We start from the raw sequence: 24,624 nt of genomic DNA on the forward strand, positions 1-24,624 counted from the left end.
GCGGCCACCCAGTCTGCGTTAGGTCTCTCCAATGTAGAGGAAACCGCATTGGGAGCAGCGAATGCAGTAGACTAAATTGAGGGAAGTGCAAGTGAAATGCTGCTTCACTTGAAAGGAGCGTTTCATACTAAAGTGCGCTCATAAGGACAGGCGCAAGCGATGCTGTAATTGAACCAGAGGAAATGACATTATCACTCCTTTAAATAATCGGTCTTCAGAATAGAGTATCAGGAAAAACGACCCGGCGAGGTGTGGAAACCGAGGCGCAGTGCAGATCTGCTGGCTTCCCTCCTGTCTTCTACATGATCTTAAACATCTGTTTCATTATTTTATCCTATTTTACAGACCAAGTGATCGGTTGAATTTTGGGCACTGTAGATTTTCATCAGCTCTTTATTGAAATCTCTGTATTCCGAATTTAAAATGTGTCCTCTTGGTGACTCTAAAAATGAAATACCTTCAGTATGTTTCCGAGTTTGTAACTGAGACAATCATGGATGGTATTTCTGGCTTCCTGTTTGAAATTTTCGAGATAACTATGGCTGTATTCTAATTGTAGCTTATAATTGCCCTGTAGTTTGAATTCCCCGTGTAAATAAATAACTTTTCTCATTCCTCATTCACAATTATCCCCTTCCCTTAATGTTGAGCTCCTGTTTTCTCTTTCTGGTGTCTGTTACTATTATACATACAGTTGGCAGCTCAGAGGGAATGTGTTCTGTTCTGAATGTGACGCTCATATTCACTTCAGTTAACTTTAAAATAAACTGTTCTGTAAAACGTTCTCTGAAATTGTTAATAAATCATTACTGTGAAACGAACTATGGTTCTGACGAAATCCTTTCTCCAAGGCCCATTGACACCACTCCACCTTCCCTATTACACGGTTTCCCCCTCTCCCCCACCCCACCCCACCACCACCACCACCACCACCACCACCGCCCCCATTTCCAGACAGGTATTTTTCACCAGTCCTGTCTGGGATGTGGGGGTGTGTTTGAATTGAAGACCCGTCCGTGAAAGAGTCACTCCGCCACCCAGCGACTCATTCGTGTTAGTACATCTTTCCCTAAGAGCGAGGGGAGCCTCAGTCATATTCTGGTCTGTCAGCTAATTGTAAACAGCAGGACTCTGCTTCATCAGAGGCCGATGCAGGGCAGTACGTGGAGAAAGAAAGCTTCCTTTACACTGTCCCATCAAGCACTCCCAGGGTCTGTGCAGTAGGGGTTAGATAGAGAATAAAAGTTTTTTTCTCTTTATCCTTTAATGAAATGTGGGTGTCACTGCCCACCGCCCTGAACAGCCCGGCTTCCGAGGCCATTTCAGAGGGCAGTGAAGTCACATTGCTGTGGACCTGGAATCACATGTCGGCCAGGCTGGGTGAAGGTGGCAGATTTCCTTCACTAAAGGACAGTAGTGAAGCAGTTGGGTTTTTACGACAATTGGTGATTATTGCCATGGCCACCATTACTGAGTCCAGTTTTCAATGTGGAGAAATGTCGATGACAACTGGGAGCCCAGCGGAAGTGATGCCGTCACAGAATGCTAGCCGCTACTTCAGTTACACATTAGAAAACCACACTGTGGTTAATTTTGGACACTGTAGATTTTCATCAGCTCTTTATTGAAATCTCTGTATTCCGAATTTAAAATGTGTCCTCTTGGTGACTCTAAAAATGAAATACCTTCAGTTTGTTTCCGAGTTTGTAACTGAGACAATCATGGATGGTATTTATTAATTGAATTCACATGCCAGCAGCTGCTATGTTGGGATTTGAACCCAAGCCCCCAGAGCATTCGCCTGGACTCTCTGTACCTTGTCCAATTAAACACTCACAAGGCAGAGACGTCACAGTCCATCTTCTCAAGACAATTAGGGATGGGCAATATATGCTGACCCAGGCAGCCACTTCCACATCGTATAAATGAATAACAAGAAATACACACATACCGCACAGAGAGCATTTAGTACAAACCCAGGGATGATTCCGAGAGGCTGGAGCCGATCTGACACAGACACATTTTCAAGCAGTAATCCTGAAGTTATTACCACAGTTTGGGGTTTAATAGGAACACCCTGCGGCCTGCCTGATGCAACAAACAACTGAACTCACAGACCATCACCCCAGGGATCCTCTCTCATTGCTCCATTCCCTCTGTGACCATCCTCCTGAACTCACTGACCATCACCCCAGGGATCCTCTCTCCCTGCTCCATTCCCTCTGATACCATCTTCCTGAACTCACTGACCATCACCCCATGGATCCTCTCTCCCTGCTGCACTCCCTCTAATACCATCCCCCTGAGCTCACTGACCATCACCCCAGGGATCCTCTCTCCCTGCTCCATTCACTCTGATATCATCCTCCTGAACTCACTGACCAGCACCCCAGGATTCCTCTCTCCCTGCTCCATTCCCTCTGATACCATCCTCCTGAACTCACTGAACATCACCTCAGGGATTCTCTCTCCCTGCTCCATTCCCCCTGATACCATCCTCCTGAACTCACTGAACATCACCCCAGGGATCCTCGCTCCCTGCTCAATTTCCTCTGATACCATCTCCCTGAACTCTCACTGAACATCACCCCAGGTACCCTCTTTCCCTGCTCCATTCCCTCTGATGCCATCCTCCTGATCACTGAACATCACCCCGGGATTTCGCTGCATCTCCTCAGAGACCCGTTCATTAGCACCCACCACCACCCCCCCCCCCCACCCCCCACCCCCCACCCCCACCCCTGACGGGAATATCAACAGAGATTTCTGGTCAGCCCCCATATCTTCCAACATTTTCCTTCTGATGCAGAGCCGTTTTTCCTTTAAAATCCTGGAGTTCAGGCGCTTGTTGATGAACATTGTAAGATTAAGGGAGGGAAAAATTGCTGGCTCACCTGAAGGGCTCGGAATGATATTTAAGAAAGGGTAGTGTTAGTGTTTAATCTGTTTCTCTCTCCCACTCTCTCCCACTCGACTGTTCAGGACATCTCTCCACTCTATGCTGCATTTATAATTAACCTCCACCGCTGCACTTCCCAGTTTCTCGGTCCTTTCCCCAGTCTCGGACATTCTCAGTGGGCGCACGGCACCATTAAGGTGCCAAGGGGTCACAGTGCTGAGTCAGGATCACAGGCGGCTCAAACTTCACTGCTCAGCAGAGACTGGAGATAGCCCATGATCTCCCGCACCTGAATCAATGCGGGTAATAACCAATCACCGTCCAATGGCGTGCGGAAAGCATTGTGGCGTCATCCACTGCCGGGCCAATTGGCGTCAGCCATGTTTGTGTTTCGTCGCACCTTGCTCATATCTGCGGTTAATTGATAAGAAAAATGACGTCAGTTCTTTTCAGAACAATCAGCCAACCTGATCGCTCATTGGACCATGAAATGCAATGATTCCGAGAGTCCACTATTTAATCTTCTGTTCCATAACAGCGTCAGTTTATGGTTATAAATGTAGCATCATGTGCGATGCAGTGTCATGACACAGTAAAGTTTCCTTCAATCCCCAGCTGAGCTGTCCTAGCCGATGATGTAGGCCAGGCGGACCAAATCCACCAAGGAAACGTGGCCACGCTATCACAACGGTTTTACAATTTGTATTAATTACGAGAAGATTTGTGCACTGAATTCAGAAGTAATGAGTCCACTAACACCTTTAGAGATTTTAAAACAAAGTTAAAACATTTATTGACAAAAGGAATGATTTCAAACACATGCATAAGATTACAGTTACTTAATACTATAACAAATCCCAAAATCCCTAATTAACCTCACTCCCAACTATTCACCCTCTTTAGGGCAGCAGTCCAAAATAGCTTTAAAATTTAAATAGCAAGCAAGCATATTTACCACAGCGCCTACTCGACAGTGGAATTCCAAAGGCTATCCTCCACCTTTGGTTACTGGACACAGCAGGCGTCTGCTAAATTGGCTGGAGGCTTCCCCAAGGTTGTTTTGCACAGTCCTATTAGATCTTACATGGCCCCCCAACATCGCCTTCCATTCCTCTTCATATATGTTTCTCTCTCTTTAATCCGTAAATGTGGAAATTTACTTTTCCCATGGATACAAAAAATTTTCATGTTGCTAACATGCTCAGTACCTTTGGGAAAATAAATACACTACTTGGCCTTTCTTACCTTGCTTCACTTATCTAAAAATGCGAATTTCCTTCACACTATACGTGCTAAGACCTCATCCATGTTCACTCAATAGCATTTAAAATACCCTTTGCCCCTAATTTTATTTATATAATTTGAAGCTTGCAGTCTATCTGGCCCTAATTCAATTAAATCACACAGACAGAACCATACACTCACCACCATAAACCTACTTTACAATAGACCACAATAACATAATGAAAAGATCTGTTAGTTTCCCGACACAGCTCTGACCTGTGACACCGCTGAACTGTCTGCTCTGTAAGTTTGGTCAAAGGTGGAGCCCTTGAGCGACTCCAGGTGGAATTCTGTCTGTGAAATATCGACTCTAAATGAAAATATTCGCGAATATCTCTGGATTGTCATTATGGCAGATTAATATGTTTTTATTGTATTGATTGCATTATTATTGTAACTGTTTCCCTTTTTGTACCGTTTCTTTATATTGATTCTAAGATTATTTTAATACCGGTTATCTTGATACCAGTTGTGTCACTTCCACAAATTAAATGGAACTTCACACGGTGCAATGGTGTGCTCCAGTTCTCTTAATATATTCAGAGAATTAATTTCTATTCGCAGCTTTGAATCCTATATTTTCTCATGAATTGGATGTGTGCACGCAGTTGAACAATTTTTATTCTCATTGTGTTTGACATTAATATTTAAACGTCTGTTTGTGTGAGAACATACTGGACAACAGATGGCTGACAAAGTTTGGGGAATATTTTCATCAGATCAAAGCGCACAATCCGGAATTGTGACGACAATGGAAGTAGGAAGGGAAGAGGGTGAGGAAGAGACTTTTGTCGTTGCCGGATGATGTCAAACCACCAAGTTTTCAGTTAATATCGGAACACACTCACCACTTATGCCACAAAGACGAGGTACAGCAGAGGAATCAAGGGCTAAAGGGATCGGCTGGGAAATTGGTGTTGAGGCCCAGGATCCTCCGTGATCTTATGAAGTAGCTGAGCAAGCTCCAGGGGCCTTTTGGCAGACTCCTGGTCTGATTTCTTATGTTCTCATTCAGTGCCGATACCAGTCATGACGATGATTGGCTGTAAGCACCGTGGTAGTGTGGCCGAGCGGTCTAAGGCGCTGGACTTAAGTTCCAGTCTCTAACGAGACGTGGTTTCGAATCCCACCACTACCAGACGATAATTCTGGGGACTTTGTGCAAATCGCTTTCCTGCTAAAATTAATAGCAGGAAAGTGAGCGGTGTTTCCGATGGGTCGGAATTCCGAGGAGAGAAAATGTGAATGTGAATATAAATTACAGGGCGGCTGGGAAAAGGCCGGCATTGTGAGACTAGTTGAGTTGCTCCTCCAAAGAGCCAACATGACGGGCCGAATGACCTCCTTCTCTTCTGTAATCATTCTGTGATTTTATATGACCCCGACTGGTGAGCGCATAGGGTCTGTAGGCGAAAGCGGAGTGGTTAAGGTGATGGATTGTCCCCACCCAGGGTACCATCCAGCCGACTATACTTCTCATTCCTGATTTTAACCAGGCGCCTGCAGATACAGAACTAATTATCTGTTCAATGGAATAAAAAACACAGCCAAACACTTTGGTTTTTTCCTATTGCCGTTCATCTACAAGCACTTACGGAATTTGCTGTCGGATTTGTGAAAACAAAACTTAACCAATTTGTGATATCTTTGTGGTCTCTGTCACTCTCGGTCTTATATGTATGTATGTGTTCCTGTGTGTGTGTCAATGCGCTTCAGTTCCCCACTTTTACCAATCAAAACTTTATTTATATTAGTTGAGTAGCTTCATATTAAAATCGGACAAACAAAAAAGAGCAGCTTTAAAACATGAAAGAGGGGAATTCCGGCTCTATTTGTTTTTGAATGGAGACTGCTCAGCGCCTAAGTGCCCGTATGTTACAAAGTGGGGGATGATTGACATTTACACTGAGCAACATTAAATCAGACAGAAACCGAGTCCTTGTGGTGGAGGAGTTAAGGCAATGGACACACCGAGAGAATGAATTTGTAAATATAAATAGTCCAAACTGAAATCCCTCAGACCTTAGGAACTGTTTCTACTGCGGCCATATCTCTGAAGGAATAGGAAAATTAAAGTTCAATTCCAAATGTTATAATCACCTGGAAAGGCTGAACAGTCTGAAGCTCTTTACTCTAGAAAAGGGAAGGCTGAACGCGGGCCTTATAGAAATGGAATGCTTTGTCCCTGTTTTGTCAAGGATTCTACCTGCTGAATCTGATCAAACAAATAATGAAAAGTTTAGAAACATAGAATGAAATGTTTACATTGAGGTGTAGTTCTTAAGATCACATTTTGTCATTTGCTCGATCAGCATTTTTGTCGAACTGTCTCTCTGTGTCATTAAATTACAACACTGACTACACTTCAAAAGCATTCCATCGGCTGTACAGCACTTTCTGTTGCCCTGAGTTCGTGAAAGGCTCTGTTTAAATGTAAGTCTTTTATTCTCTTCTTCTTTTCCGTCTTTCAATCTAAGTTATCAATGGTGACGTGTATCTGTTCCTTTCAGTGTCGAGCCAACTCTGTTTCTATCTGTCTCTCTTTGTCTCCGTATATCTGTTTTCGCCCCCACAGTCTCCCTGTCTCTGTCTCGGTCTCCTTTACCTCTTTGCAAAGTGTGAAATTCTGAGACAGTTTGTGAGTGTTCATGGTGAGAGGCTGTTTTCCCCCCGGCTGGAGCGCCTAGAACTGGGCTCACATTCTGCGGATAATGTGTCAGCCATTTAGGACTGAGTTGAGGAGACATTTCTTCACTCAAAGGGTTGTGAATCTTTGGAGTACTGTAGCCCAGACATCTGCAGATCCTCAGTCGGCGAGTACATTGAAGGTTAAGATGGATTGATTTTTTGATTCTAAGGAAATAAAGGGATAGATCGATGGGGTAGAAATTAGTGTTGAGGTTGGCAATCCGCCATGATCTAAATAAGTGGCGGAGCAGGTTCGAGGCACCTGAAAGCTGCTTCCTGCTCTTTTCCTTACTATCTATATTTCAATGGAAATACCAGGTAAGGTAAAAGGCGTCCATTATGTTATTGTGGCCGAGCGGTCTTAAATGCTGTGTTTAAAAACCACCCTTTTGTTGGGGGTGGGCACGAATCCCACTGTTTCAATGAGCTGGTATTCGCGCCGTGTTACGAAATCTTTAGACGGGGAAGCTTCAGTTGAAGTGGAGTGTGCGGTGTTTTATTTTGATGGGAAGAACAAGGAGAGACAATACAAATATGAATTTCTGTGGGGGAAAAGGAGCCTGTGTGGAACCAGCTGATTGGATCTTCCAAAGATCTGGCACGAATATGACCTGGCGAATGTCTTCCTGCTCTGCTGTAGCCACCTATTATTTTATATGAATGATCTAAGCACACTCGTAGTCGTGGCCGAGTGGTTAAGGCGATGGATTCGAAATCCATTAGGGTCTTCCTACATAGGTTCGAATCCTGCCGACTACGTTTCCTCATTATTCCCGATTTCAACCAAATAAAACTATTGGTCAATTGTAGAAAATAAACTCTCCAGCGTTTTCCTATTTCCGTTCATCTGCCACATCTCAAGGTGTGTGGACATCTCAGAAGGTTTTGGGGTTCTGGGAGACTAAAGAGAAAGAGAGGGTCAAGGACATGGAGGGATTTGAAAACAAACAGGAGAATTTTAAACTAAAGATAGCACTTGTCCAGGAGCCAATGTAGGTCAGAAAGCACAGGGGTGATAGGGGAATGGGACTTGCTGCGAGTTTAGACACGGGCAGCAGAGTTTTGAATGACCTCAAGTTTACAGCGGGTAGAATGTCCACTCACATTCCAGAACTCACATCCTGGTGGATCCGCGCTGCCGTGTTTCCAAAATCAATGCTGACCCTTATCAGGTGCCATTCTCAGAACTATACACAGTGCTCCAGTAAAAGCAGCCCCATTCTCACCCATATTCTGCCTTGTACCAATATCGTTGTAGCCAGTGCTTTGCAACCGATCTCAGCCTTTCTCTTTTATTCTTTTACTTTCCAGCCCGATATCTACATTTGTTCTCGACCTGTTGCACATGTGACATTTTCATTTCTGATACGGAGCTTCAGTTCCAACTCCACTGACTCGGGCAAGCTGTAACACATTTTCTGTTTTCAATCAGTAACTTAATAAAGTCGTTTTAACAAGAGAATTAAGCGGCTAGCTTCTGGCCGGGATGCAAACCCAGGCCGCAGCGGTGAGATCGCCGAATCCTAACCACTGGACTACCAAGGAAGCTGCTTGCTGCGCTTGCATCTCGGGATATCCACGCGGCTTTTGCCATTTTCTTCATTCTGGACCATTTTCACGTGGGCGAAGTTTCTCCGACAAAATGTCATGTTGAGATAGGACACAAATTATTTCTTCAGCCAATGAAAATCAACGTAGCCTTGGCTGGAACATGAAATCGACAGCGTGGTGAAATAGTCCCTAAGCTGTGAATTACAAAATTCCATTTCCAAAACCCACCAATCTAATCACTGCGGCTCCTGTGAAACTGACAAGGCAGCGCACGGCAGATATTCATCACTAAAAGCAACTGATAGACATCAAATTCTTCACTTTCACGTCACATTTTTTAACTCGTATTCTCCATCTCAGACATTTCCAGTTCAAAAAGATACAAAAGGAATCTTTCCAATCTGCTTTTTCTCTCTGAACCATTTTAATATGAAGCTACAAAACTAAAGTGAATGTAGTTGTAAAGCGTGAAGTGAATGCGATGGTAAAAATTCGTTCACCTGCGTGTGGAACTGAGCCGCATTGATACATTCCGGATCCTAACCACTCGCTGTGCAACATAAATCTGTACGCTTTATTTCCTGTTGCCTCTCCTCTCCGACCAAAATGAATCACTTCACACTTCCTTACGTTAAATTTCAGCTGCCACTTGTCCGTCCAAATGGATTTGTTTAAGAGCCCGAAAGGGAAACCAACTCAAACTAGAAATGGAAGCGTGAGAATGAAAGAAGAGAAGTGACGGGTTTTGTAGATCCCGGAGTAAAGAGACTCCAGGATCAAAATAAATCAAAATACTGCGGATGCTGCAAATCTGAAACAAAAACAGAAAATGCTGGAAAAACTCAGCCGATCTGTCAGCAGCTGTGGAGAAAGAAACAGAGTTAACGTTTCGAGTCTGTATTTTTGGGTCATTGGGACTGATTGGAATGCTCTTTGCAAAAAGCTGCCATAGACACGATGGGCCGAATTGTCTCCTCATGTGCTGTACCATTTTATGGCAACATTATTAAATCAGTCTGTCTCCAGCATTCCTAATGATAGCAGCTGAATTCCATTTCTTCAAAACAAAAACCCAAAGTGCTGCTGCATGGCCGCACAGGTTACCGTTTCAGCTAAGACCATTGAGAATTCGGCAGTGCAGGGTTTCTCTAGCGTCGTGGCCCTAACACGCAAATAGTCTCCCGGTTCGAAACCCGGGAAAATGTTACCGAAATCCGCACGTTTGAGTGCACTTGCGTAATACGGTCACGTGACAATTGGTCTTCTCGAAATACTAAAGAACATCCCACAAATAAAACAAAAGTGACATTTTATCGCACCCGATGTAGTAAAGGTTGTAAAACACTTTCTACTGTCACTCGACAGACATATTAACAGTTCGTTCAGTTAGCAAAATAAATGAATCTGTTTATTGCTGTAGGTTAACATACTTACTCGTCGTCTCAAAGATGAAGAACAGTAGTAATGTGTGCTCCAAAAGACAGACGAAAGCGATATTGTAATTGAAACAGAAGAAATAGCAGACACGCTACATCATCACTTTGTATCGATCTTCAGCAGAGGAAGAGGAAAAACTGCCAGGGTGCGATAAAATGTCCGAGGAAACCGAGGCTCAGTGCAGGCATGGTGAAATCCCTCCTTTCTTATTCAGCCTGGAAAGAAGAGACATGAACGGGATTTAGGCGCCAGAATGTAAAAGATGCCATGAGCCTATTTGAAAGAAGAGCAGGGGAGTTCTCCCCGCTTCCTGGTCAAATTTATCCCTCAATCAACGTCACAAAGACACATTCTCCGCTCATTATGACATTATTGTTTGTGGGAGTTTGCTGAGCGGTGATTGGCTACCGGGTTTCCTACATCACAATGACGACACTTCACAATGTCCTTCATTGACTGGAAAGCGATTTGAGACGTCCGCTGGTCGGGAAAGGTGCTATATAAATGCAAGCCTGTCTTTATTTAAATATCAAAAACGCCAGTGCTCTGGTGACTGACCCTTGAGAGTGGAAACAGTTTCTCCCTAACTGCTCTATCAAACCGCCCGCCGCCGATCCCTTCCTTAGCACAGTAATTTTAAACAACACCATGAAAACTCAGTTTAACCTGCTTTGCTCTAAAGAAAACGATCCCGGCCTTTATAGTCTCTACAAAACTGAATGTGTTCACCCCTGAACATGGTGCAAGGCGGAACATTGTGACGAGATTTTGGAAAATGTTGTTCATTGGCAGGTGGAAAAATGGAGGAGGAACCAAAACAGGAAACCCAGTCTCCAGTTCTGTGAATATTTACAAACTCTTTAGGAAACGGAATCAGGGGAGAATGAAGGGTGAGCTGTCCGACTGACCAAGGCCTATCTGGAATGTTAAGCCATTCTGTCATGCAGCAGCACTCTGGGTCTCTGTTTCGGAGAAATAGAATTCAGCTGGTATTGTCAGGAATGCTGCAGACAGACTCATATAACAATGTAATCATAAAACGGCAAAGCACCATGTATCTATTCAATGGCATAAGGGGCCCTTCCATAATCTTGTCCCGTTCAGCTTTTTATAAGAGCAAACGAATTAATCTCAGTTTCCATCCCTCTTTTAGTAAACCTGTTATTATTCTGAATATCAATTAATTGCACAATTCCCTTTTGAAAAAGGAGATTCTGCATATTCCATGCCTAGTTTACCTTAAGTAACACTGTTTCTCTCACCCAATGCCATGAAGATTTAGACTAGTGCTTCTTACATAGTTATGCATATGAACATTATTTACTTTTTCTATTGATTTCATATCGAATTGACAAAAGTGCTCATTTTTCTGATCAAACACCTCATTATTTCTGAGTTGATTTACAGAATCTAATTACATTTGCTCCACAAGGGTGGAGCTAATCAAGGGTGTTATATCACAGTGGGAAATCAATGTTACAGTTCAACAGAGCCCTGCCAAGATCAAAAGCTGGCATAGTTTGTTTCTTTCATTTGGTTTAAAATGCATTTGTTCTGGGAAGGCAATCTTACAGAATACATATTTGTTTAGGAAAAAGTGTTGATCTGCCAGAATGTTTGGAGGATTCCAATGGTTAGACTGAGAGGTCATGTCACTTGTTACAGGAAGACAACTCTTGGTTTCCGCCTGGTGCCTCAGTTTGTTTGAATTTCAAACTACAGAATGTCTTAGGCAGCAATGCTTTCTGCTCAATCATTATGAACACACTTCTCCTCAGCAGAAGAAATTAAACAAACTTTTCTCAGCAATTCTTTACCTTATTTAACATTCAGTATTAATGTATTTGATATTGATGCCCTTGGTTAACTTGAGGCTCTCTGAAATAGACAACATCGAATTGCAAACTTGACTGGCAAGCAAAAGAATGCCAGGCACCAGGTAATGCATTTGATATGGGTCTGTTAGACAAAGGAAAGCCAATGGATGTTATCTACTTGGACTTCCAGAAGGCCTTTGACAAGGTGCCGCACAGGAGGCTGCTTAGTAAGATAAGAGCCCATGGTGTTAGTGGCAAGGTACTAGCATGGATAGAAGATTGGCTGTCTGGCAGGAGGCAGAGAGTGGGGATAAGGGGGTCCTTCTCAGGATGGTGGCCGGTGACTAGTGGAGTTCCGCAGGGGTCAGTGTTGGGACCACAACTTTTCACTTTATACATTAATGATCTAGATGAAGGAACTGAGGGCATCCTGGCTAAGTTTGCAGATGATACAAAGATAGGTGGAGGGACACGTAGTATTGAGGAGGCGGGGAGGCGGCAGAATGATTTGGACAGGTTAGGAGAATGGGCAAAGAAGTGGCAGATGGAATACAACGTGGGGAAGTGTGAGGTCATGCACTTTGGTAGGAAGAATAGAGACATAGACTCTTCTGTAAATGGGGAGAGGATTCAGAAATCTGGAGTGCAAATGGACTTGGGAGTCCTAGTCCAGGATTCTCTTAAGGTTAACTTGCAGGTTGAGTCGGTAGTTAGGAAGGCAAATGCAATGTTGGCATTTATTTTTAGAGGACTTGAATATAAAAGCAGGGATGTGCTGCTGAGGCTTTCTAAGGCTCTGGTCAGACCACATTTAGAATATTGTGAGCAATTTTGAGCCCCGTATCTCAGGAAGGATGTGCTGTCCCTGGAGAGGGTTTAGAGGAGGTTCACGAGAATGAACCCAGGAATGAAAGGCTTAACATATGAGGAACGTTTGAGGACTCTGGGTCTATACTCGATGGAGTTTAGAAGGATGAGGGGGGATCTGATTGAAACTTACAGAATACTGAAAGGCCTGGATAGAGTGGGCGTGGGGAAGATGTTTCCATTAGTAGGAGAGACTAGGACCCGAGGGCACAGCCTCAGAGTAAAGGGAAGACCTTTTAGAACAGAGATGAGGAGAAACGTCTTTAACCAGAGAGTGGTGAATCTATGGAATTCATTGCCACAGAAGGCTGTGGTGGCCAGGTCATTGAGTGTATTTAAGACCGAGATAAATAGGTTCTTGATTGGTAAGGGGATCAAAGGTTACGGGGAGAAGGCGGGAGAATAGGGTTGAGAAACTTATCAGCCATGATTGAATGGCGGAGCAGACTCGATGGGCCGAATGGCCTAATTTCTGCTTCTATGTCTTCTGGTTTAAACCGGCTCTTCATTGATCTGGGAGCTGCAGCCCCGCTCGATGCAAACTGGGGAGGGGGACCGGTCAGTTTATTTCCGGGGTTTGCGGTTTACACATGTTTCCGGAGCCTCTCGGTCCACGCGCCGGATCCATCGCTCCCTCCGCCCCGCTATCTCCACCTTTACCCATTGTGGACCCGTCTCCCCATCGCCATTACCCGCACTGCGCATGCTTCAGTCACAGCCTGGCCCCGCCCCTCCATTCACTCCGATTGGATGGAGGACCAGTCCCGCCCTCTCTTCCTATTGGTCCTGAGCTGCCGTCAATCACCCGGGCATTGTGACGGTTTCAAACGCTGAGAGCGGCCACAGACTCAGCCTGACTTGCTGATTCTTGGCAGCATTTTCTGTTTGGGAATTAGAGCTAGAGATGGATGGTCTGTTCCCCTCTGTCCGGGGGGATTCACACTCATTTCCCCAGTGCAGTGATTCTCACGTTTACTTTATATGAGAAAGTCCCCGGTTCAATCCCGGCTGGAAACTTTGTGTTTAACATTGTTACTGATGAGGAATTAACAGTGAGTTTAGTTTCATGTCGAACAGGGTGACAGTTACTGTTGTCTCATTCCAGAGAAAACTGATCCACTCTGACCCAAAATCAAAATACTGTAACACCCTAGGTGGAAATCCAACCTAGAACTAGGGGGTCACTGTTTAAAAATAAGGGGTGGCCCATTTAAGACAGAATTGAAGAGAATATTTTTCACTCAGAGGGTCATGAGTCTTTGGAATTGTCTTCCTCAAAAGGCGGTGGAGGCACAGTCTTTCAATATTTTTAAGGCAGAGCTCGGTAGATTCTTGATAAGCAAGGAGGTGAAAGGTTATCAGGGATAGGCAGGAATGTGGAGTTAAGGTTACAATTAAATCAGTTCAATTAGATCAGACTCGAGGGGCCGAGTGGCCTCGTCCTGCCCCTAATTCGTATATTTGTTTGACCTCAAAACAAAAAATATTGGAAACTCTGAGCAGGTCAAACAGCATCTACAGAGAGGGAAACAGAGTGAATGCTTCAGGTCAGGAACCTTTGATCCAAACTGGAAAAGAATTAGAGATTGAACAGTTTACCGGCAAGTACAAAGTTAGAGAAAAGAGTGGAGGAGGATGGTGGGGTCGAAGGATTTTCTTATGATGAGAGACAATAGTGGATTTAAAGGTGAGAGGGACAGTACGAAAAGAGAGAGAACCGTTAAGTATATTGTCTAAAATGTGGAAGTTGGATGGTCAGCAGTTTAGTGAGAATAGTGTCAAGGAAGCCGAAGGCACGTCTCAGAGACAAGATGAGCTGAAGGAGATAGAAGATAGGAGAGAAACTGGAGAAAGATGCAAGTGCAGAGCTTGGACAAGAAGGTGCTTCAGATACAGTTTGGCCAGGTGGGCTAGTGGAAGGGAGGGAAGAAGCAGAGGCAGCTGATCGGATTGTCTCAATTTTAGTGACAAAGAACCTTCATGAGCTTCTCATACTTGTTGTTTGAGGTGAGGAGGAGGATACGGGGAAAGGGAGAGCACTTCAAAAGAAACTAACTTCTGTTAGAGATATTAGAAGATTCACCACACTGTGCGTTCAGAACAAAGCTGATTTATTTGATTTTTATCCAAAATATTAACCATTATAACTGGGCTGGAGTTCATTAATATCAGCAGAAACAGACCCCAATGAACATGGTTCAGTCCTGGGCATGATTAACAGCAAAATAAAATCACTGTAATTATTTGTGAACTCGCTGGTGACTCATCAGGGTGGATGACCAAGTGAATCTCTTCCCACCCACGAAACAAGTGAATGGTCTCTCCACACTGTGAGCTCGTTGGTGTGTCTGCAGATGGGATGACCGAGTAAATCCCTTCCCACACTTGGAGCAGGTGAATGGCCTCTCTCCAGTGTGAATTCGCTGGTGTTCAGTGAGCTGAGCCGATTGCCTGAACCCAATCTCACAGTGAGAGCATCTGAATGGTCTCTCATCAGTGTGAATACATTGATGGGACATCAGATCCCCAGATCTTTTATAGCACTTCCCACAGTCTGGGCATTTAAAAGGTCTCTCATCAGTGTGGACTCGTTGATGGCGCATCAGTTCTCCAGAACTTTTAAAACATTTCCTGCAGTCTATGCATTTAAAAGGTCTCTTGTCAGTGTGAACTCGCTGGTGTGACAGCAGATTGGCTGATTGAGTGAATCCCATCCCACACTCGGAGCAGAGGAATGGTCTCTCCCCAGTGTGAATTCGCTGGTGTACAGTGAGTTCAGATGATCGCCTGAAACCACTTCCGCAGTGAGAGCAGCTGAACGGTCTCTCGTCAGTGTGAATATGTTGATGGGACATAAGTTTGGGACATAAGTTTATCTAAAGTTTGATAGCACTTCCCACAGTCCGGGCATTTAAAAGGTCTCTTGTCAGTGTGAACTCGCTGGTGTCTCATCAAGTTGGATGAACAAGTGAATCCCTTCCCACACTCGAAGCAGGTGAATGGTTTCTCCCCAGTGTGACCTCGCTCGTGTATCAGCAGGGTGGATGACTGAGCAAATCCCTTCCACACTTGGGGCAGATGAACGGCCTCTCCCCAGTGTGAACTCTTCGGTGTGTCAGCAGGTCAGATGAATTAATGAATCCCTTCCCACACTCGGAGCAGGTGAATGGTCTCTCTCCTGAGTGAACTCGCTGATGTTTCAGCAGGTGGTTTGACTTTGTGAATCCCTTCCCACACTTGGAGCAGATGAACGGCCTCTCCTCAGTGTGAACTCGCTGGTGTGTCAGCAGGTTGGTTGAATCAATGGTGAAGGCATTGCCCTGAGAAACGAGTCAGCAAATGGCTGTCAGTTATATTGTTTAGCTGAGAAAGGCACAATGTATGCTCAGCTAAACAAAATAAATGACAGCCATTGGCTGATTCATTCCTCAGATAATGCCTTGACCAATCAGGGACAAGCTGCCTGGTTTAAATTTCAAACAATGCTTGGCAGTTAACTGCCAGTCACCATCAATGGTGCATTCTCCATGGCAATGCCACTTGCCAACCAATCCGCACTCTCTTCACACACAGTAAAACTTGTTGTTATTGGTATTCTTTGGACAGATTTTTAATCAGTAAGGGGTATGGGGACAAGGCAAGAAAGTGGAGTTGAGGATTATCAAATGAGCCAAGATCTCATCATGGTGGAGCAGATTCGATGGGCCGAATGGCCTACTTCTGCTCCTATGTCTTATGGTCGTATTCTTGCGAAGTGTCCTGATGAGTGTAAGATGAAAAGCATAGACCAGTCTCTTTTTTCAGCAATACTTATGTCCTGTTCTATCAAATGACTATTACAGGTGTTATTAACATCAGCAAAAACCAGAATTAATATGGTTCAATGTTGAATGAGACTAACAGCAGGCATAACAGCAGAATACAGCTCCTTTAGTGACTTGTGGACCCACTGGCATCTCAGCAGGGTGGATAACTGAGTAAATCCCATCCCACACTCAGAGCAGGTGAATGGCCTCCCCTAGTGTGAATTCACTGGTGTCTCAGCAGGGTCGATAACTGAGTGAATCCCCTCTTGCACTCAGAGCAGGTGAATAGCCTCTCCCCAGTGTGAACTGGCTGGTGTCTCAGGAGGTGGGATGATTCAGTGAATCCATCCCATTCCTAGTCATTTGCTAATTAGTTTAAATCTAAGCCCTCTGGTCATTGACATCTCTGTTAATGGAAGTAGGTCCTTCCTATCAACTCCATCTGGCCCCTCATAATTTTATACATCTCAGCTAAATCTCCGCTCAGCCTCTTCTGTTCCAAAGAAAACAACCCCAGCCAATGCAATCTTTCCTCACAGTTAAAATTCTCCAGCCCTGTCAACATCCTTGTAAATCTCCTCTGTACCCTCCCTGTTGTGAACACATCCTTCCTGTAATGCAGTGACCAGAACTTTAGTCAGTAATCTAGCTGTGGTCTAACTAGTGATTTATACAGCTTTGGTATAAACCCCCCTGAGTTTGGAATAAAAACAGAAAATGCTAGAAATACTCAGCAGCTCTGGCAACATCTGAGGAGAGAAAGGGGTTTCAGGTATGTGATCTTTCATCAACAGAAAATGCTGGAAATATTTCCTGCTCTTGTATTCTATGTCTCAGTTAATAACAAAAAGTATCCTGTCTGCCTTTTTAAACACCTTATCTACCTCTCCTGGCACCTTCAGGGATCTGTAGACATGCACTCCAATGTCCCTCTGTTCCTCTACACTTCTCACCATCATACCAGTAATATTCTTTCCCTTTGCCTTGGTTTTCCTCCCCAAATGTATTTATTACCTCACACTTCTCCAGGCTGATCTCCATTTGCTACTTTTTTTGCCCACCTGATCAGCCTATTGATATCTTTCTGCAGCCTATAGCTTTATTCCTCACTGTTAACCACAAAGCTGCCAATATCTTAATCATGGCCCCTATGTTAAAGTCTAATTCAGTGATTTATATCATAAAAGCATGGGATCCTGCAGTAAGCCATCCAGGGCTCCACTGGAAACAGCCTTCTTGTCCCAAAAACACCTCTCAACCATTCCCCTTTGTGATCGTCCAGCACATTGTTTAATACGTACAAACATACGAATGTATGATCTAGGAGCAAGAGTAGGCCACTTGGCCCTTCAAGCCTGCTCCGCCATTCAATAAGATCTTGGCTGATCTGATTTTAACCTTTCACCTACCCCCAATAACCTTACACCTCTTTGTTAATCAAGAATCTATCTAGCTCTGCTATAAGTGTCTTCAAACCCTATTTGAACTAGAGTTTGGCCCCAGGAGCATGATATATAGAATGCATAGGATGCATCCTGGTTTTCCGACATGGAACCGGATGCGCAACTCACAGGACTTGGATGCCCTGCCATCCCTTTGTTTATCCAATTATTAATTCACTTAAACAAAATAAACTAATGATTAAAATAATTAAGGATTCATCAGCTAATCTCCAATCAGCTTCTTCCATTGTGTTGAAGTCAGCTTACTTTTATAGGAACTTAACAGAAATGTTTGAGTTGATTGGGATTATATTCGCTGGAGTTCAGAAGAATGAGGGGGGATCTCATAGAAACCTATAAAATTTTAACAGGACTAGATAGGGTCGATGCAGGATAAATGTTCCCAATGGTTGGTCAGTCCAGAACCAGGGGTCACAGTCTGAGCATACGGGGTAGACCATTTAGGACTGAGATGAGGAGAAATTTCTTCACCCAGAGAATGGTGAGCCTGTGGAATACGTTACCACAGAAAGTAGTTGAGACCAAACCATTGTATGTTTTCAAGAAGGAGTTAGATATACTCTTGGGGTGAAAGGGATCAAAGGGTATGGGGAGAAAGCAGGAGCAGGCTATTGAGTTGGATGATCAGTCATGATCATAATGAATGGCAGAGCAGGCTCGAAGGGCCGAATGGCCTACTCCTGCTCCTAGTTTCTATGTTTTTCTTAACTCCGAATACCTAAACACCTCAGAGTTTAATTTCCTGAAAAATTCAGACTTCTTCACGATTTCAATCCCTGGTTAGTTAGCTTTATCATTATCCCCTAGATTTGATTAATTACTGACTCTAATTATATGTTAAATTATCAATTTGTCTTTAGTTTTAGGCTGTGATTACTTTATAGTTGATCAATGCAGTGACCAGAGCTGTACTCAGTACTCTAGCTGCGCTCTAACTAGTGTTTCACACAATTCTAACACAATCTCCCTGCTCTTACATTCTAGTCCTCAGACAAGAATGTGTCCCAAATGCCTTTTTGACCACCTGATCTACCTGTCCAGCCACATTCAGGGATCTGTGGATCTGCACTCCAAGGTCTCTTTGTTCCACAAAACGGGATGATGCTGAGAAGTATATTGTTCATTCCCTTGTCTTGTTTACCCTCCCAAATTCATTATCTCACACTGCTCCAGATTGAATTCCATTTGCCATTTTTCTGCCCATCTGACCAGTCCTTTGATATCTTCCTGCAGTCCACAGCTTTCTTCCTCATTCTCAGCCACACCAGCAACTATTGTAACATCCGTAAACTTCTTAAATGTAGGGGCAATGAGTAAGTCCAAATCATTGTTATAAACCACAAACTGTGGAACCCCACTGGAAACAGGCGCCCAGACATGATTCAGTCCTGGATGTGATTAACAGCAGCAATAACAACAGAACCCAACCCCCGCTGTCGCATGTGAACTTGCTGGTGTCTCAGCAGGTTGTTTGACTGAGCGAACCCCTTCCCACACATTGAGCAGGTGAACGGCCTCTCCCCAGTGTGAACTCGCTGGTGTGTCAGCAGATTCCTTTTACTTTTAAATCTCTTCTCACAGTCAGAACACTTAAAAGGTCTCTGATCAGTGTGAACAAGTTGGTGTGTAGTGAGATGAGATGACTGAGTGAATCTCTTGCCGCACACAAGGCAGGTGTATGGTTTCTCCCCAGAATGAACTCGCTGGTGTATCAGAAGGTCAGATGAATCAATGAATTCCTGCCCACATTGACTGCAGGTGAATGGCCTCTCCCCAGTGTGAACTCGATTGTGTCTCACCAGGTGGGCTAACCGAGTGAATCCCTTCCCACAGATAGAGCAGGTGAATAACCTCTCCCCAGTGTGAGTGTGTTGGTGTTTCAGAAGATCCTTTTTGCTTTTAAATGTCTTCTCACAGTCAGAACAATGGAAAGGTCTCTGATCAGTGTGAACAAATTGGTGTGTCAGAAGGTGGGATGAACAAGTGAATCTCTTACTACACACGGAGCAGGTAAATGGCCTCTCCCCAGTGTGAGTGCGTTCGTGGTTCAGTAAATCCTTTTTGCTTTTAAAGCTCTTCTCACAGTCACAACATTCAAAAGGTCTCTTGTCAGTGTGAACAAGTTTGTGTGTCAGGAGGTGGGATGACTGAGTGAATCCCTTCCCACACACTGAGCAGGTGAATGGCCTCTCCCCAGTGTGAGTGCGTTGGTGTGTCAGTAGATCCTTTCTGCTTTTAAAGCTCTTCTCACAGTCAGAACATTTAAATGGTCTCTCATCAGAATGAGCACGATGGTGAGTCCGGAGGTTTGATAAAGCATTAAATCCCTTCCCACATTCAAGGCAGGTGAATGGCCTCTCACCAGTATGAACATGCTGGTGTGTGTAGAGGCTGGATGACTGAGTGAATCCCTTCCCACACACAAAGCAGGTGAACGGTCTCTCCCCAGTGTGACTGCGTCGATGAGTTTCCACTTCAGATGGGGAATTGAATCCCTTCCCACAGTCCCCACATTTCCACGGTTTCCCCGTGGAGCGGGTGTCCTTGTGCCTCTCCAGGTTGCGTGGTCAGTTGAACCCAGGCCACACACATACAATATGTGTACAGTCTCTCCCTCACTGTGATGTTTTTTCAGGCTGTGTAACTGGTTAACTCTTTCCACAGTCAATTCACTGCAACACTGTCACTTGGGCGTGTGTCTGTCTTCGTGCTTTTCCAGTCACATTGATGTTTGAAATCTTTTCTCACAGACAAACATTCCTCCTTCCACATTCAAAGGCCGATGATATTCAGGTCCTGGTGAAGCAATTGTCTCTGTCAGATCTTGATGTGATGTTTGGTTTGAATCTCCCATCTGCAAATCAAACCCTCTGAATGCCCTGTAAAAAGAGTTTAATTTGAAATACTCAAAATATGCAATAAACAAATAGGCCATTCTGTCCAACTATTCTGCTAGTTTTATGCTTCTCCTCCCATTCCATGCAAATTATCTCAGCCTTTCAGTTTATCTTTCTAATCCCTTTTCTCTCACATACTCATCTAGTTTCCTGTTGAAATTATCAGTTTTCTTCCCTCAATGGTTTCTGTGAGTTCCACATCCTCTCACCACTCTCTGAGTAAAGAAATTTCAAGTGGAAACATTGTCTCCATATCTACCCCGTCCAACCCGTTGATCATTGTGAAGACATCTATCAGCTCACTGCTCACGCTTCCTTTTTCTAAAGAAAAAAATCCCCAATCCAAACTTTCCCAACACCTGTAATTTTTCTGTTTGTTTACAAAGCCCATCCCTGTCAGTCGAGGATAGAAATTGAAAAGAGACAGATATTTCTCTTGGTTTGAGTTTGCTGTGTGTAAATCCCCCCCTTCTAACCCCCTGTCAGTCCAGGATAGAAATTCACAACATTCTCTCCTCCTGCTCCGGGTTTGTCACCGGGACATTTCTTCTCGGGTCCACTCGGTGCAAACAGAGAGTCGGTTGCTTCTCATTCGGGCTTCACGGTTTACACAACATGTTTCCGGAGCCTCTCCGCCCACCCGCCGGATCCCTCGCTCCCTCCACCCCGCCATCCCCCCCTTTACCCATTGTGGATGCGGGAAACAAACATCCGTCCTGGTCATGACTGACACTGCGCATGCTCCCAACACTGGGCGGCACAGCGCCTGCGCACTGCTCTCCTGTAGCGTTGATAGGGGACATTCTTCACCGCCGTGCATGCTGGGTAAAATCGCCGCCATAGCGAATCCCAATTGTAAACAGATTTATTTTTGTTTTCTCACTGGGGTCGGACGGCCAATAAATAAGATTAAATTCCTGCTGTGTTTTCTTTAATTAACCCATATTTGTCGATGTGAATATTAATTTTATCCCGAATCATTGTTTCTAGGAGTTTCCCCACCACTGAAGTTAAGCTGACTGGCCTGTAGTTACTGGGCTTATCTTTACCCCTTTTCAACAAAGTTGTAATGTTTGCATTTCTCCAGTCCTCTGGAACCACCTCTGAGTCTAAGTATGATTGGAAAATTATGGCCAGCGCCCACATTTTCCACTCTTACTTCCCTCATTATCCTTGGATGCAACTCATCCAGTCCTGGTGCTTTATCAACTTTAAGCATAGACAGCCTACCTAATGTCTCCTTCTTACCAATTTTAAATACTTCTATTGTTTTAATTACCTCCTATTTCACCGTAGCCTGGTAGTATCTTCCTTGGTAAAGACAGATGCAAAGTATTCTTTCTCTCTGCAATATTATTCTCTCATTCATTCTCTCTCCAGTCAGAATGTGCCCATTGCCCTTTGTTGTTGCATTGGCCTTTATTGCCTTTCATCATCCTTATTTGGCCTTTAATGCAAGAGGATTGAAGTACAAGAAGGAAGTTGTCTTGCTACAATTATACAGGGCTTTGCTGAGGCCACAACTGCAACCCTGTGTGCAGTTCTGACTTCCACATTTAAGAAAGGTTATACTTACATTGGAGGTAGTGGAGTGAAGATTCACGACATTGGCCCCTGGGGTGAAATGGTTGTCCTATGGTGAGTGACTGAGTAAATTGGGTCTACAATCTTAGGAGTTTAAAAGGTGAGAGGTGATCTCATTGAAACATTTAAGATTCTAAGGAGCTTGACAAGGCAGACATGGAGAGGTTGTCTCACCGGCTGAAGAATCAAAAACATGGGGCACAGTCTCAGAACAAGGATCTGATTATTTAGGACTGAGGTGAGGAGAAATTTCTTCACTCATGCTGTTGTGAGGCTTTGGAATTCTGTACTCCAGAGGATTGTGGATGGTCCATTGTTGAATACATTAAAGGCTGAGATAGACAAATCTTTGGTCTCTTGGTGAATCAACATAAATGGGGAACAGGTGGAAAAGTGGAGTTGAAGCCAAAGATCAGCCATGATCATATTCAATGATGGAGCAGGCTCGAGGGGCTCTATGGACTATTCTGCTGCTATTTCTCATGAACTTATGTCCAGAAAATCCTTTTAACTTCTGAAACTGATTCGATTTCTGATTCCCAGCTGTTTGTGTTTTAATCCTGTCCCACTGAGTGATTTCACTGTGACTGAATATGGTTTTACTGATCAATGGACATTTAGCTGTCAGTGACTGCACTGCAGAAACAATTCGTTTAACTGTTCTGCGTGGAAATGAGAAACTGAGCAGAAAATGTTTAACAGGTACACTTGTCTCAAATACTGAGACTAGAGAAGGGAAATGTGTTGTTGACAGCAAGCAGTCTCAGGCATTCCATTTCTGATTGGTTGTTTTTATTTAATTGTAAGAAAATAGGGAAGTGTAACACAGAAATAAGAAGAGTTCATACACCACCGCCCCACACAGCTTACATCATTATTTTGATAAACGCTCCAAGATTTAGTCTTTTAAATTCTATTTGTCTTCAATACTCGGCTTTCCAAGAGCTTCTTTTAAACTCTTCAACTCATCTGTGATGGTCACTTTCTGTGCCAAACCTGCCTTTTTAGGAAATAAATTGATCATTACTTCTCTCTGCCAGCCTAACTTTCTCTCTTTTTATGTATGTCTTTCTCACTCTGCATCATTCTCCATCAATCCCACTCCCACAGTATTTGGAATATATATTGTTCTTCAATAGAAACAGGAGGAGGCCATTCAGCCATTGACGCTGCTCATAATTCACTAAGAGAATTGTTAGAATTGGAAAAAGCACGGTTCACAGTGGGGAGAAACTGTACACGTGTTCTGTGTGTGGACGAGGCTTCAACCAATCATCTGGCCTGTCAAAACATAAATGCCATCACAACAGGGAGAAACCGTGGAAATGTGGTGACTGTGGGAAGGGATTTGATTACCCATCAGAGCTGGAAATTCATCGACGCAGTCACACTGGGGAGATGCCATTCACCTGCTCCCACTGTGGGAAGGGATTTAGTAAGTCATCCACCCTGCTGACACACCAGCGCACTCACACTGGTGAGAGGCCCTTCACCTGCTCCGATTGTGGGAAGGAATTCACGCAGTCATCCAACCTACTGACACATCAGCGGGTTCACACTCGGGAGAGGCCATTCATCTGTTCTGAGTGTGGGAAGGGGTTCATTTTTTCAGCCAACCTGCTGACACACCAGCGAGTTCACACTGACGAGAGACCTTTCACATGTCCAGACTGTGGGAAGTGCTATAAAACTCCCCAGGAACTGATGTACCATCAACGTGTTCACACTGATGAGAGACCATTCAGGTGCTCTCACTGCGGAACTGGGTTCAGGCGATCATCTCATCTCACTGCACACCAGCGCACTCACAGCGGAGAGAAACTGTTCACCTGCTCTGAATGTGGGGTGGGATTCACTCAATCATCCACCCTGCTAAGACACCAGCGAGTTCACACTGGGGAGAGGCCATTCACCTGCTCTGAGTGTGGGAAGAGATTCACTCAGTCATCCACCCTGCTTAGACACCGGCAAGTTCACAAGAAATGGCAATGATTGAATTCTGCTGTGAATCACATCCAGGACTGAACCATGTTCATTGGGGTCAGTTGTTGCTGATGTTCATAAACTCCAGCCCAGTTATAAGGGAGAATATTTTGGATATAAATCAAATAAATCAGCTTTGTGTTAAACATACATTGTGTCGAGTCTTTTTAATGTCTGTAACACAAGTTCATTCCTTTTGAAGTGCTCTCCCTCTCCCCTCCAACAAGTGTGAGGCGCTCATGGAGCTTCTTTGTCACTAAGATTGAGAGAATCCGATCAGCTGCCTCTGCTGCTTCCCTCCCTTCCACTTGTCCATTGGGCCAAACTGCCTCTAAAGACCCTTTTTTT

General features: G+C 44.2%; 2 protein-coding genes, 2 non-coding genes and 1 pseudogene across 5 annotated transcripts in view; 3 read left to right on the forward strand and 2 right to left on the reverse strand.

The window, feature by feature from the left end:
• LOC144673272 (uncharacterized) overlaps nt 1–15,338 on the reverse strand; it is a 74,222-nt gene extending 58,884 nt beyond the window's left edge. Inside the window, 1 exon segment of the mRNA XM_078535188.1 lies at nt 14,871–15,338. Coding sequence (XP_078391314.1) covers nt 14,871–15,257 — 387 coding nt within the window. The 5' untranslated portion in view covers nt 15,258–15,338.
• trnal-uaa (transfer RNA leucine (anticodon UAA)) lies at nt 5,240–5,321 on the forward strand. The gene has a single exon. It is a non-coding gene; the product is annotated as a tRNA-Leu (tRNA).
• trnas-cga (transfer RNA serine (anticodon CGA)) lies at nt 7,549–7,630 on the forward strand. The gene has a single exon. It is a non-coding gene; the product is annotated as a tRNA-Ser (tRNA).
• A 3,041-nt stretch (nt 15,339–18,379) lies between the features above and the next one.
• LOC144673273 (uncharacterized) lies at nt 18,380–21,550 on the reverse strand. The gene is made up of 2 exons (XM_078535189.1): nt 21,395–21,550; nt 18,380–20,364 (listed from the first exon to the last, which is right to left on the reverse strand). Exons 1-2 carry the CDS (start codon nt 21,548–21,550, stop codon nt 19,195–19,197), a joined length of 1,326 nt encoding a protein of 441 aa, XP_078391315.1. The 3' UTR covers nt 18,380–19,194.
• A 783-nt stretch (nt 21,551–22,333) lies between these two features.
• Nucleotides 22,334–24,624, forward strand: part of LOC144673274 (uncharacterized) — a 159,666-nt pseudogene continuing 157,375 nt past the window's right edge. Inside the window, exons 1-2 of the transcript XR_013574279.1 lie at nt 22,334–22,347; nt 23,505–24,282. The product of XR_013574279.1 is annotated as an uncharacterized LOC144673274 (transcript). The remainder of the gene's footprint in view (nt 22,348–23,504; nt 24,283–24,624) is intronic.

Source organism: Cetorhinus maximus, unplaced genomic scaffold (genome assembly GCF_964194155.1).
Source record: "Cetorhinus maximus unplaced genomic scaffold, sCetMax3.hap1.1 HAP1_SCAFFOLD_323, whole genome shotgun sequence".
Classification (NCBI taxonomy): Eukaryota; Metazoa; Chordata; class Chondrichthyes; order Lamniformes; family Cetorhinidae; genus Cetorhinus; species Cetorhinus maximus.